Here is a 15,594-nt window from a genome sequence, read left to right on the forward strand (position 1 = left end):
CCTTTATACCGAATGAGTTAGCTACGTGGTTTAAACATGGGTTAAAGGACGCTAAAGGGCTAATGCGATAAAGGGCACTAGGGCTCTAAATGGCTAAAGAGCACTAAAAGACCGCGCAATATAGTTAAGATTAAAGGAGCAAATACTTTGTAGATGCCTCTCTACCTTTTTCCGGGCTTGAGACCGGAACTACATCGTACGCTAGAGACGGAATTAACACCCTAAGGGGAGGAGGTTAGGAAAGAGTCTGTAACAATATAGCTAGTCGATCCACCATATGCTACAGAAAGAGAGGAAATTGTATTAGGCGTTAGAAAGATATTTAGGGTGTTATATGATACTACAGGGACAGATAACGATCTTCTTTTGTTCCTCAAAAATACTTTCTACATTTAATTACATTCAACAGTTCACCGTAGAGACAGTATAGTGTCCACGAGCGTAAATAGTTATTCCACCATCTGCAATTGTTCTTTTATCATCAAAGGGCGATAGCGCTATCTTGTTTATTTCAACGGATGTCCGGCTCCATGGCTAAATGGTTAGCGTGCTGGCCTTTGGACACAGGGGTCCCGGGTTCGATTCCAGGCAGGGTCAGGAATTTTAACCATTATTGATTAATTTCGCCGGCACGGGGCTGGGTGTGTATGTTGTGTTCATCATCATTTCATCCTCGTCAGGACGCGCAGGTCGTCTACGGGTGTTAAATCAAAAGACCTGCACCTGGCGAGCCGAACATGTCTTCAGACACTCCCGGCACTAAAAGCCATACATTTCATTTCATTTCAACGGATAAGACATTATGTTGTTTGGACGTAATGATGTTCAGAGGTGTTCTTTTAACTTTGTTGCTTTTGAGACAATGTAGCGCTGAAAACTTATTCAATTCTTAACAATACTTTTTTAATATCTTTAATCTTTTTCACTCTTTTCCATCGATGTTTAAGGCGTACATTTTCGCATGAAGTCCAACGAATCTTCTAATAATCTTACCACTAGTTTCATATTTAATTTTACCCAAAATATTTTTGTTTTCACTTGAATGGCATGAGTGCTCAGGTTGATAATCAGATGTATCAAGATGATTCAAAAACTGCAATTTGTCTTTATATATGTCTTCATATTTTACTAAATGGATAAAGGAATCAGTATCCATGCACATAAGTTTTAGATCTTTTTTAAGCCATAGTAGGGAAGCTAAACATCATAATGATAAGAATACATAAGTGTTTTAGGAATGCCTAGTACACACATATGTTTGTTGAATACGACTGCACACTTAACCATGTGAACAACTACCAAGTTAGCTCCGTAGATAGTTCTATCCATGAATGCTGGTTTAGCTATGAGTTTTCTACAATTTTACTATCTGTTACAAGGCGTGTCTTGTCTTTTACGATCATTTTACACAGTTTTACCAAACATAGCATTGTTGAACAACTTGTACAGATCTTTCTCAAATCCGTTTTCCGCTTGCTTACGTAAGCTATTATTAAACTCTACATAACTTTTTAGCCAACGTGACTGCCGGAACCTTGTTCGTTGGAAGATTGGTTGGAATTCGTGCGAAAATATACGCCTTAGACATCGATGGAAAAGAAGTGAAAAATATTAAAGGTATTAAAAGGAGTGTTGTTGAGAATTGCATACATTTTCAGCACTACATTAATTGTCTTAAAACGAAGTTAAAAGAACACTTCTGGACATCATTACGTCCAAACAACATAATGTCTTATCCGTTGAAATAAAGAAGATAGCGCTATTGCCCTTTGATGATAAAATAACAATTGCAGATGATGGGGTAACTATTTACGTACGTGGACACTATGCTGTCTCTACACTGAACTGTTGAATGTAATTAACTGTAGAAAATAGTTTTGCGAAACAAAAGAAGATAGTTATCTGTCCCTGTAGTATCATTTAACACTGTAAACATATTTCTGACGCTTATTAAAATCTTCTCTCTTTATGTAGCATATGGTGGATCGGGTAGCTATATTGTTACAGACTCTTGCCTAACTTTCTCCCCTTAGGGTGTTAACTTCGTCTCCGTGGTTCACTGTAGTGCCGGTCTCAAGGCCGGGTAATGGAGAAGAGGCATCTACGAAGCATTTTTTCTTGTAATCTTAACTGCCCTTTAGCCCATTAACCCTTTAATGTCCTTTAGCCCCTCAGCCTTTTAGCCTTTACGTCAATTCCCTAGTCCCCTAAGAGCAATGCATAGTTGCTATCTTGTTCAGAATTAGTATCTCAGCTCCGAGGGCTTGAGGTAGCTCTTAGACCCAGTGTATAGCAGCCATATTGCCTGATATCCTTTGCGTTCGTTCCCAGAAATGAGGCTGATAAAGCTAATGGGTCCAATGTTACAAGTTGTGAGTCCCTGAGGTAGCTCTTAGGTTCAGTGTATAGCCGCCATCTTGACTTTTAGATTATGTATGTAAGGTTAAGCTTGCATTCTTATGTGGTTAGCCCAGATGATGGGGTAACTATTTACGTACGTGGACACTATGCTGTTAGCTTACGCTTGCAATATTAGGTGTCGAACTTGGATCTATAGGGTAGGTTCCCCCTTTGTCAGGTTCGCAAGTCTGCACTCTTAGTCAGTCACGCTCACTTTTCAAATCGCCCGCGCCTCCTTTTCAATTTCCCGTCTTAGTCCATAACCTGCATAATGTACCTACTATGATTGATCTAGAATTGACATAGCTCTCCTACTAAGATTGGTCTAGCTTCGGTGTAAGGTCCCTACTGTGGGAACTCCTTCAAACTCATACAGTTATGAAAACAAAATATAGCCTGCAGTGTTAGTTGTTGTTAACATTATTAGGCCATCACCCTTTTATAGGAAAGTAGGCTACGTAGCATCCGGTTATCCGAAAAAAGCACATAAGCTACTCATCTAGATCATTGTCTTCTGCTCAAAAATATATACGCCACATTAAAGGCCATATTTAAGGTTTATTTTAGATTAGTTGATAGTCCTGGGAGAAGGCAAGCGAAACGGGCGACGGCATCCTATTACCGTAGGGTATCAGAGGTGGTTGCGCTTGGCCGCCATGTTTCCCATTTGGTAGTACGTAAGATCTCTAGGGTTAGTCCAATAAGACCAATATTTGTCCATTAGCCTTGCGCCAGGGCCGTCTATTTGACCCTACTCAGCTGGATGAAGACTAGAGATTGTGTAAATATTTTCATTATCTAATCTGAATGACTTAGAATTGTATGAAAAGCGACTGATATGTTTAACCGTTATGCTCATCGTTCCATGTTTCGCACAATGTGACGTCGACTACAGTAGTGCAATGGGGTGACTTAAACGGAACGTACATTTGACGCACGCGTTGTCCACTTAAACGACGTCAACTCATAATTATATTCAGCATCCGAAAATATGATATTATTATTATTATTATTATTATTATTATTATTATTATTATTATTATTATTATTATTATTATCATCTTCGTAGCTTGCTAAAGCATAGGACCTATTATGTTCAAGTTATGAGATGGTTGTAAATGTCTTGATTAATTAACTGAACTAATTCAAGTTGTCATAATATGCCTTTCGTACGTTATTCTCGTCTTTCCGAGTTTTATTCGTTTATTTTTGTCTTTCTTTCTAGAAATTTACAGTATGTGCTCCTTTATGAGAGCGAGTTACTAATTTTATAGAAATAAGAGACAATGGTAAATGTTCCCTTTTTATTTATTTCGAAATATGACATATATGATTTGGGACTGTCTTTTCTTTTTAGTTGCACAATGGACCCACTTACCGAGGGAAATGCCAAAGAAGACCGTATTCAGGGATCACGGATCGAAGAATTACGTCCAACAGAAGATTCATTGCATGAACGAAGAAAGATGATTGGACGTCCTGTACCTGTCGTTATTTCCAAGGAAGACCATACGTTTGAACTGGATGAGATAGCTCTCAAGAAGGTCCTAATGCGGACCGATGTCAAGGATACAAATATAGTGGTAATTTCTGTTGCAGGAGCATTCCGCAAAGGCAAGTCATTTCTTCTTGACTTTTTCCTTCGGTACTTGAACTCAGATGGCAGTCCCGATTGGATGGGTGATGACTGTTCACCTTTGGAAGGGTTTTCATGGCGAGGTGGCTCAGAGCGGGACACTACTGGTATTCTTCTTTGGTCTGAAGCTTTTTTGAGAAAGCTTCCTAATGGCGAATATGTCTCAGTGTTGTTGATGGATACTCAGGGTGCATTTGATAGCGAGAGCACTGTTCGAGATTGTGCCACTGTATTTGCTCTCAGCACATTATTGAGTTCCGTCCAAATTTTCAATCTTTTACACAATATTCAAGAGGATGACCTGCAACATCTACAACTCTTTACGGAGTATGGACGCATGGCGTTGGAAAGTTGTTCTTCCAAACCATTCCAGAAGTTACTGTTTCTAGTTAGAGACTGGAGTTTTCCGTATGAAGCTGAGTACGGTGCCAAAGGAGGTGGCCTTATCCTAAACAGACGATTGAAAATAAGTGACAAACAACATCCAGAATTGCAGGCTTTGAGGGAACACATTAGAGCCTGCTTCAGCAACATTGCATGTTTTTTAATGCCACATCCAGGTTTGAAAGTGGCTACTAATCCCGACTTCAATGGAAAACTGTCTGACATTGAGTGTGATTTCAAGGATTACTTAAAAATACTTGTTCCGTTGTTACTAGCTCCAGAGAACCTTGTTGTAAAGGAAATTTGTGGTCAGAAAGTGCGTGGCATGGAATTGTTGCAGTATTTCAAATCCTATATGGATATATATAAAAGTGACGAAATACCTGAACCGAAGTCCATTCTTGTTGCTACTGCAGAAGGAAACAACTTAGCTGCACTTGCTGCTGCTAAATATTTATATAAAAGTCAAATGGAAAAGATATGTGGAGGGGCACAACCTTACGTGAATACAGAGCAGATGGATGCCGAGCATAATCGCTCCAAGAACAATGCTATTCAAGCCTTTAGTAACAAACGTAAGATGGGTGGCGAAGAATTCGCTCAGAAATACTTAGAAGAGTTAGTTAATGATATAGAAGAAATGTACAGTCATTTCTTAACGTATAACGAGAGTAAAAATATCTTTAGATCTGTACAGACACCATTTGTTTTAATTTTCATGACTTTCGTACTTTATTTTTTGTCCGACGTATTTAGTTTTCTTGGAATATCCTCATTAGGCCATCTCTGCAGTGTGTTGATTAGTGTAGGTGTTGTTTGTATAATCGTATGGCTGTACTGCCGATACAGTGGTGAAATGAGGGAGTTAGGAGTGCAGATAGATGAACTATCAGATTATTTATGGAAAAATCTGATGAAGCCGGTGTATCAGACATGTCTTCAAACAGGTGTCAAATACACTGTCCAGAAAGCACCATTAACAGCTGTGGAAGATATTACTGAGAAATGTGGAAAAATTAAGACTTCTTAAATTTCATTTGACCTGCGGTCGTTAAAGTTTGTATCGAAGAGCAATCTTGATGCTAATGGGAGGGAACTATTCCTCGGTTAAAGGGATAATTATGCAGTGCTACGAGAGTACTATTAAAATCTGGTGTAAAATGTTCTGAACTGATCTGTGTTAATATCTGTGAACTAGATTCCTATTATAATTATGTATTTCAGTTACGTTTGATAGCCCTCTTTTTACACGTGTTTGAGTCCCAAGCAAGAGTTTAATTCAATTGGAGTATGAGTGAGATATATGTAATTTAATTTCAGTATACCAAGGTATACGGTGTCTTCACTGTCTGTGATATCTGACGTAGTGTAATGTTACGAAAGACCGACTTTATATCTAACAAATATACGATCATGAATATTTTAAAATATTTTTATCGTCGTGAAGGTTTTAGAAATTGTTGTAAGAATTGTTGTTCCTAGATAAGTACGATTGACATAGATCAAGAGGGTAGTTCTCGTACAGTGATGTCTGAGATGTACTAGCGTGTAATTTTGATTAATATATTGATGGATTAGATATCAATATAACATAGTATGCACTTTTCAAAGATCTCAGTGTATTTATATGTAGCAATGGTTATCCATTACCGCTTAAATTGTGATGTGCCCAGTATCTATAGTTCAGTTTCGTGGCATTTATTCTGAAATTTCATTTAACTGTTTACACAGTTACATACCTGAAAGGTGAAATCGAGATTGTCATGAACATTTAATCTATTTTTAATGACTTAAGAACATGTTTTGATATGAATTACGATGGCATCTCCTTTTTAAAATAATTGTGATGAGAGCCTAATTTTATAGACATTGTAACAAGCCTTCCCCTCCTGTTGCGACATATTAAACTGAAAATTTGGAAATAAAAATTGTTCTTGTCTTAATTGCTTTTCCACAGATTCCCGAGTCTTCATGATGCTGTTACTCTTGTAATTATTATAAACGTTGCGAAATTATTATGTAACAAAATTTGGTTCTTCTGTTTAACCTTTTATTTTGCAAATAAGTAAAATGAATTGCCTTGTATCCTTGCAAGCTCATATATATCAGTATCTGAATGGGAGAGGCAATTTAAGTCAAATTTAATACGGTTAAATCATTTTTAGATATATCTAAACTGAACTCGCTTTGCTCCTGTTAGCTCCGCTAGGTGCGCGTAATGTTGAAACCGATTTTGTGTTTGAACAGAAGCTGTCTACTGGATTGTTTGAAGTCTGAGGACGAGGTTTGTTGTATTGATCTGTTTGGTAAGTTGTGAACATTTTGTTTGGCAGAAACATAGCCGATTTTAAGAGTTTAAATATATCTTTGTTTATTAAAGTATTCGATAGATTGGCCGGACGTGTTAACGCGCTACGGCTGTGGATCTATTCTCTGCATTCGGGAGACAGAGTGGGCTCGAACCCCATCGTTGGCTGCTCTGAGAGTTATTTTCTGTGGTTTCCCATTTTCACTTCCAGGCAAATTGTCGGTACAGTTCCTACCTATACGCCACAGGCAATTCCTTCCACATCCTTACCTAATTTCATTCATCATCATGCATTACATCTTCGTTAGCTTCTCAACAGAGGTTGGCGTCGGGAAGGGCATCTGGCCATTCAACTTGTCATATTATTTCATATCACTTCATGCCCAATCCCGTATCAAGAAAAGGGACGTGCATACATTAAAGTCTCCGATGTGATTCCAGTAAATCTTCTCGGCAATTTAAGTATTACATTTTGTAAAGGCATAGAACTTAAGCAGCTTGTGGACGAAACAATCAACCAGATCATTTATTACTAGCAATAAAAGCATTTAATAATACATAAATTAAAAATCGGTCCAATAAATTGTGAAATGGCGTGTGGCTTTTAGTGCCGGGAGTGTCCGAGGACAAATTCGACTCTGCAGGTGCAGGTCTTTTCATTTGACGTCCGTAGGCGACATGCACGTCGTGATGAGGATGAAATAATGATGAAGACGATACATACACCCAGCCCCCGTGCCAGCGAAATTAACCAATTAAGGTTAAAATTCCCGACCCTGCCGGGAATCGAACCCGGGTCCCCTGTAACCAAAGGCCAGCAAGCTAACCACGTAGCCATGGAGCCGGACAATAAATAGCGGAGGAACCAAAATGAATGGAAGTCTGCACATTGTTTATTATGAACTGTACCTATATTTTAGTCCTGTGATTAATTTTGGGTGCGTTTTGCAGAAAACTGAGAAACGTACTCCGTAAAGACCAAAACCCGCTAATTTCTGTGGTTACGTTTGGAAAGCTACACGAGAATGGTTGAAATGTCTTTCAACACCCACCATGTATTGACCGGACATCGTACCATCCGATATCTGTTTCAGAGTGGTTTGAACGGAAAATCACTTGGTAATTTCGCCGCTGTCGAAAATCCCTCAGATGACTTCCGCAGCCCCAGGTAACCTCAGTGCTAGGTGGATCGTCAGGTTGATGGGGCAGTATGGTGAATATTTAAGGATGATGATAATGGCGATTGTTCTTTAACGGGACAAAGCAATTTCTTAGCCTCCAAATTTGAGAATAATATATTTTCTTAAACTTACACAACTGTTTGATTTTCTTCAAAAGTTGCTCTGAACAAACCACTATTTTGATCCAGTTACGAAAGCGTTTGTTGACCATGGCAATTGCCGGTTTTCCCCGTTTCATCTTTCCTCTCCGACTTCCCTTGATCAACTCTTGTTCTTTCCCGACCCGAACTGTGTCACGTGTATGGACTTGGCCCTGTTTTACTGTCGGCTGCCTTTCCTGATACTAACCCTCTGTGGAAGGTTGTAGACCTATTCCGCGTTTCCCTGGCGGTTGGGAGTGTGATAGGATTAGGTGTTCACGAAGAGGAGTGTATTGGGATAAACAGTAGCAATCAGTCCCCGAATCAGAGGAATTAACTAGACGCTGTTAAAATCCCTGACCCGGCCGGGAATAGAACCCAGGATCCTCTGAATCGAAGGCCCCGACGCCGATCTTTCAGTCAAAGACCTTGACATTTTCTAGGCCTACTTCGCAATTTTAAATACACTCGCTAAGACAGAAACCGCCATTTCACATACAACAGTATGCCCAGACCTGGTTGAAAAAATATACATATTAATTGAAATTTGTGTTTCCACCGTCAAGTGGCATATTTACCAATTTTTTATTTCTTGACCTTTTCCACCCAATCATCTGGGGCCGGTATTAGTGCTATTTAAGCTCAGTTTTACGGCCGAATGCCCTTCCTGACGCCAGCCCTATGTGGAGGGATGTATTCACTCATGCTTGCTTCGGTGGTACTTGGTATGTGATGAGTTGAATGTAAATTAAGATTTGTATTAACACATTTACTACAATTACGATCAATCAGCGGCCGGAGCAGATCGACAGGTTATACTGAGCTCCGAGTGAAGTAACAACAGTCAAGTGTTACAGTACCGTGCCATTTAGTGCCATCTGAACGCTTGAAGTACAGTACTTAACTAGTGAAAGTGTAATTATGTGGTTAAGTGTAAGAGAGGGCCATGAGCACTAACTTCGCCAATGCTAAAGTAAATAAATAAATAAATAAATAAATAAATAAATAAATAAATAAATAAATAAATAAATAAATAAATAAATAAATAAATAAATAAAATAGGAGTTTTGTCTGTACATTGCTCAGAATTTGAAAAGAATGGTATCTCTCTACCGGTCATGTCCACAGTAACAAGGACATGCACTTTTTACTTTTCCGTAATGTCTGTCTGTCTGTCTGTCTGTCTGTCTGTCTGTCTGTCTGTCTGTCTGTCTGTCTGTATGTATGTATGTACGTATGTATGTATGTATGTATGTATGTACACGCATCACGAGAAAACGGCTGAAGAGAATTTAATGCAATTGGTATGTAAAGTCGGGGGTTGAGCTGCTACAATCTAGACTACAAATTATTTTATTCACGCTGAGTGAAATTGTAGTTTAGGGGAAGACCAAAAATTTAATTCTCAAATATTTATATTATTAGTGGTTCTATCCATAAATAGTATATAACTAAAGTTATATAGAATTAAAGTTCCAATCATTTATGCATGATACATTTTTACCGTACCGGCTATGCTAACAGAGATATTCATGAATTTGTATTTTTGTTGCTAAGTTCATATCAACGCCGAGACCCGGGAAAATGGGTTGATAGAATTTAATGAAAACCGGTATATAGAGTCGGAGAATAAGAAACTGCAGTCTAAGCTATAAACAATTTTATTCACCCTGAATTAAATTGTAGTTTAGGGGAAGACGCCTAAAATATAATTTTTAAATACCTATGTTATTGGTCATATCGCAAAGTACTATAACAAAAGTTATAGAGAATACAATTTCGGATCATTTATATTTTATTCAGTTTTACCTTACCGATTATGAAAAGAGTGGTGCCGTATTTCAGAGTTGGAAGAAAACTAAATGTGAAAGCCTATAATATCGAAAGCGCATAACATTGATCAACAATAACATTACATTGACCATTGTTATGATGTTCTTTGTCTCTAATGCTGCCACTCAACTCCGATAGATGGGATTACTGCTGCATACCGAGTATAACAGCCTGACTGAATATTGGCGGGAAATAGCTGGGGAGTTAGAAAACTTTCCTCTTTAGCATGCCATTCCCCTGGTTCATACATTTTCTGATACCGCTGGTACGTAACACACTGGATCATGATAGTATTCCAGCTATTCGATCCGTACTCTGACGCACTGTTTTAAATTAGCAGTGTGCATATTTAAGGCAGAGGCTCACTTAGCAGTAGTAGTAGTATGACCTGGTCTAGAATTACAATTTAGGCCTATTGCAAATTATAGCACCACAATTCACTAAATAACTCAAAATTCAACCCTGAAAAAAGCCATTTCTTAAGAAAATCTTCTTGCTCTTCACTTTTATTAAATTATACATTCATTTTATTCCAAATTAGCAGTGAAGAGGGGGTGTCTCCTCTGGCTTGGAGAAAAAAATTGCTTCCGTCAGATAGATTTTCCGTCACCAGTATAGCGAATTGAGATGTTTCGACTATAATAATTATAATTTCGTGTGGCTATTTCTAGCCGAGTGCAGCCCTTGTAAGGCAGACCCTCCGATGAGGGTGGACGGCATCTGCCATGTGTAAGGAACTGCGTGTCATCGTGGAGGAGGATAGTGTTATGTGTGGTGTGTGAGTTGCAGGGATGTTGGAAACAGCACAAACACCCAGCCCCCGAGCCATTGGAATTAACCAATGAAGGTTAAAATCCCCGATCCGGGACCCTCTGAAGGGAAGGCCAGTACGCTGACGAGTTAACTTCTAATCATTGAGCGTGCATATGCAAGTTAAGGCAACCGGCTCTAGGCCCAGCGCGTGGAAGAGGCTCGTAAAAACTAAATCCTGCTACAGTATATTACTGGATACAGAGTTACAAGAATAATTTTTCACCGAATGGCAACAATGGGCACGAAAAGTAAACCGATATAAAGACATATTGGGCTGGTAGCTGTTTTATGCGAAACCCCGATTTATAAAATTCATGAAGACGAACAGCTCCCAACGCCATCGGATGTATAGACAAGCAACCGAATTTTACTATCAATGTTTACGCCAGCTAGACTCATCACGGAACACATAGACAAAGGAGGACATGCATATGTAAAGTATGTCAAGAGAACTTCAACGTAGGATGAGCTCAAGAACTTAAAAGATACGTCTACAACATTCGGAGAAGGAGCTATGGAAGAACGAAGAGTGCAAGGGTACGCTTTCACCGAGAAGGAATCTCAACCCACCCTGGGGAAAAAGTGTACAATTGTCAATAATGTAAGAGTGCGTTTTCGCGAATCGTTGATTTCGAAAACACATTTGCATCTATTCGGAGGTGAGACTACACAAGTGTACAATATGCTGTAATACGTTTTCACGAAACAAACATGGAATTAACCAATATAATAATGCTCTTCAGGACCTGTTCACTTGATGAGTTAAACTGAGCACTGTCCTTGCAGTGCAGGATTCACAAAGCTAATTTATTATATTATTATTGTTATTATATACAGAACACCCTCCTAACCCAATGATTTATCACAGAATAAAACAAGTAACGGCCCAGTAGCTGACATTACACCAGAGGTACCAAGATGGACTAAAAATACGCGGCGAAGACAATCAATGTAATAGCTTATCATCTAATCCTAGCATGTCGTAGAGGGCGACAGAAATGAATTCATCAACTTACCAACTCTGAAGGAAGGACGATCCAAGACCACTCACAAACTTCAGACGCCATTGTACGCCCCTTTGAAAACTTGTACGGAGATGAACTCAATACGCCTGTGGATCACAAAGATCGAATTTTTGATGGCATAGGAGCCTATATATGGTGTTAACGGAAGAAGTATACCAATCTATCATAAAAAGTGCGTCAAATAGATCTTTATTTTAAGTTGCTTTACGTCGTACCGACACAGATAGGTCTTCTGGAGACGATGGGACGGGAAAGAGTTAGGAGTGGGAAGGAAGCGGTCGTGGCTTTAATTAAGGTACAGCCCCAGCATTTGCCTGGTATGAAAATGGGAAACCATGGAAAACCATCTTCAGGGCTGCCGACAGTGGGGTTCGAACCCACTATCTCCCGAATACTGGATACTTAAGCGGCTGCAGCTATTGAGCTCGGTCAAATAGATCTCCTGGGATAGATGGATTTGGAAAGGAATTACACTTAAGAAAATGGAAATTGCAACACCATGAAGGCATTGGTCGTTTGTGTTGATTTTCAAGATATGGAACGATGCCATGTAGGTATGTAAACGATCAAATTTTCAGACCTATTGGATTCTTGCTACAGGTCTCCCCAGGTGATTGGTCGCGGAGGAATCAACTCCAGTGTACGGACTCTGGTGTAGCGTAGTTGACTTGCAGTCTGTGCAGTGAAGTGTTCCCCGTCAAACCTGCCTCGACGACAGAGAAGAGCACGCAATCAACAACTGTAGCCGTTTGAGAGGGCTCGGATAATTGGGCTGTGTGAAGCTGGATTATCGCTAAGGACTGTCGCTGCACGTGTTGGCCGACAGACATCTACGGTACAACGTGTATGGCAGCAGTGGTCAAATGAAGGTACCCGCACTCGTAGACCTGGCAGAGGCCCAGCGCGACAGACAACTGAGAGAGTATTGCCGCATCATTCGGATGGCCCGGATGGAACCCCATGCAACAGCAGCGCAAATTCGAGCAGCTGTGGCACCCCACGTTACACAACAAACAGTTGGTAATCGCCTGCGTGCAGCTGGCTTATGAGCCCGTGTCCCTGCAGAAGGTGTTCCATTGATCCCACACCAGCGATGTGTAAGGCTGGCCTGGTGTCGAGAAAGATCGACGTGGGTCGACGAATGGCATAGGGTCGTCTTTAGTGATGAATCGCGCTTCTGTCTTGCCCACAATGATCGCCGGAATCGTGTGCGCCGACGTACCAGGGAGAAGGGCCGCCCAGATCTTATTGTCGAGAGGCACACAGGGTCAACACCAAGCATTATGGTCTGGGGAGCTATTGGCTTTAATGTGAAATCACAATTAGTGCTTGTTGAGGGCACTATGACTGCTCGAAAGTACGTTGATAGGGTACTCAATCCAGTGGTTGTCGCTATGATGGCGAACATTGCTAATGGAATGTTTCAGCAGGACAATGCCCGGGTTCACACTGCGCGCATCTCCAGAGAAGCTCTCCACGACATCACAACCTTAGAATGGCCCGCCAGATCCCCGGACCTCAGTCCTATTGAGCATGTGTGGGACATGATGGGTCGACAACAAGCCAACCGTCCTCAGCCACCCAGAACTCTGGAACAACTGACCCGTGCAGTGCAGCAAGCATGGGCCACAATTCCTCAGGAAGCGATCCAGGGCCTTATTGACTCCATGCCTCGACGAATTCATCATGTATTGCAGCTCGTGGTGGGCACATCCTATATTGATTGTTGTCCAGACTTGCAGCCAGAGGGACCTGAAAGTGTAATCATCGAATCACAACCGAACACTCGTCCTGCATGTTTAATTGCAGCAATGTCGCACCACTCCTCCTGGGTGTTGCAATTTCCATTTTCTTCAGTGTATATGCTGTGATGTAGCCAGTCGTCAAGAATGAACTCATTGACGCTTTAAACAATACTCTTGAACCGCGAAGGAATATCAGTCGGATGAAGGAAGGTCTAATAATACTCGTTCTAAAAAGGCCACATCCCAAGACTACAGCTGACTTTCTTCCCATAACTCTATTAAATGTTGATTACAAGATACTCACCGGATACTTGAAACGTAGACTTAGCGCTTTTGTTGAGGACGCAACATCCAGTCATCAGTCAAGTGCAGTCCAAGGACGCAGTATCCTTAATGCCATCTCGATGACATTCGAGACACGATAAGCAAATCATTGACGAAAAGTCAACGTAGACAGCTCATTTCACTGGATTTTGAACATGCTTTTGATAGAGTAAATCACATAGCTATATCTGCTGGAGGTATTTAAAGCTCGAGTTCAACGCACGATTCATGTCACTAATTGAAGTAATAGTAATTGGTGTAACATCGAAGATCAACGTAAATGGCTACCTCACAAGTGCAATCAGAGTTGGGAGAGGAGTTCGACAGGGCTGTCCCTTATCTATGGTACTGTTTGTTATCTCGTTGGAACATTTTATTAGTAATTTTAAACGCACGTTTTCAGACCAGGAACGTTAGATATATTTGCTTATGCTGATGATATCACCCTGAATTTCGATCACAACACAGAATTCCAACAGCTAATAACAGAACTAGAGACTTACGGTCACTATTCTGGAGCAGTTCTTAACTTTCAGAAGACCAAGACCACGCTAATAGGTAATAAAAGCATAGTACAGAGATCTTCCGCCTTGGATGAAGGTAACAGAGGAAATTAAGGTATTAGGAGCGTGCAGAAGGTGATTCAGAAGAAGTGGTCCCATGGCCTCATCACTGTGAAAGGCATTCTACAGCAAGCTAAATATAAATTACAACTTCTGCAGCAAAGAACCCTGTATGTAAACATATATGCGCTCAGCAAAATCTGGTATATAAGCCAAATCTTGCCCATGCCACGAATGATAGGCATCCGGATAGCTTCAGCAATATGATGGTAGATATGGCAGGGTTCAATGTTCCGGATCAGTAGAGCTACGCTTTCACTAGCTATATCTGAAGGAGGACTCACATTTGTTGATGTGCACACAAACACCAAAACGCTCTTCCTTAAACGAAATTTGAAACTGATGCAATCACCTGGACATCCCACGTTAAAAATATTCCTAAAGTAATGTTGCAACCCGAGCGGAACTAGTAATCCACTTGCAATCTGTGATATCAATCACCACGTGCCGCATGCACGATACTTAAGATGACCGGGCGAGTTGGCCGTGCGCGTAGAGGCGCGCGGCTGTGAGCTTGCATCCGGGAGATAGTAGGTTCGAATCCCACTATCGGCAGCCCTGAAGATGGTTTTCCGTGGTTTCCCATTTTCACACCAGGAAAATGCTGGGGCTGTACCTTAATTAAGGCCACGGCCGCTTCCTTCCAGCTCCTAGGCCTTTCCTATCCCATCGTCGCCATAAGGCCTATCTGTGTCGGTGCGACGTAAAGCCACTAACAAAAAAAAATACTTAAGATGTGAAGTAAGTTATCTACCCGGGGACCTACTTACAGCACATCTACAGAAATAACAACGAAGTTGTACACCCATATGCTCCGACAACAGTATCAAGACCCTAACATCATGAAGACGGCGCTGATTGGTACTGTGTTTGGAGGAATGCATCAAATCGTGCAGTTACCTAAACTCCTCGTGGCACCTGATTGATGGTAATACACGATAGTATATCGACAAACAGTAAGCTCCACCGTATTCATATGAAAGAAGACGATTTGTGCACGTTATGTAGGAACTATAGTGATAGCATACATCACAAACTTGCTTAGTGTGAAGTCATCCAGCAGGTATGAGAAAATTTAGGAGGCTATTACAAACTGTTATAAATCGGTCAGATATCGACATTGCATCTGACTGGATAATCCGTCCGACCTTCAGTTTGAGGCCATCTGACTTGAATAGTGCT

The 15,594-nt window shown here is 40.6% G+C and overlaps 1 protein-coding gene across 1 annotated transcript; it reads left to right on the forward strand.

Moving 5' to 3' along the window:
• Positions 1-3,866: 3,866 nt before the first annotated feature.
• On the forward strand, positions 3,867-5,450 carry LOC136861163 (atlastin-like). The gene has a single exon (XM_067138804.2). It carries the CDS (start codon positions 3,867-3,869, stop codon positions 5,448-5,450), a length of 1,584 nt encoding a protein of 527 aa, XP_066994905.1.
• The last annotated feature ends 10,144 nt before the right edge of the window (positions 5,451-15,594 follow it).

Source organism: Anabrus simplex, chromosome 1 (assembly GCF_040414725.1).
Source record: "Anabrus simplex isolate iqAnaSimp1 chromosome 1, ASM4041472v1, whole genome shotgun sequence".
NCBI classification, from domain to species: domain Eukaryota; kingdom Metazoa; phylum Arthropoda; class Insecta; order Orthoptera; family Tettigoniidae; genus Anabrus; species Anabrus simplex.

What these genes read in the sequence shown, in the direction of transcription:
- LOC136861163 (XM_067138804.2), top strand. Translation starts at nt 3,867, where the DNA reads ATGATTGGACGTCCTGTACCTGTCGTTATTTCCAAGGAAGACCATACG.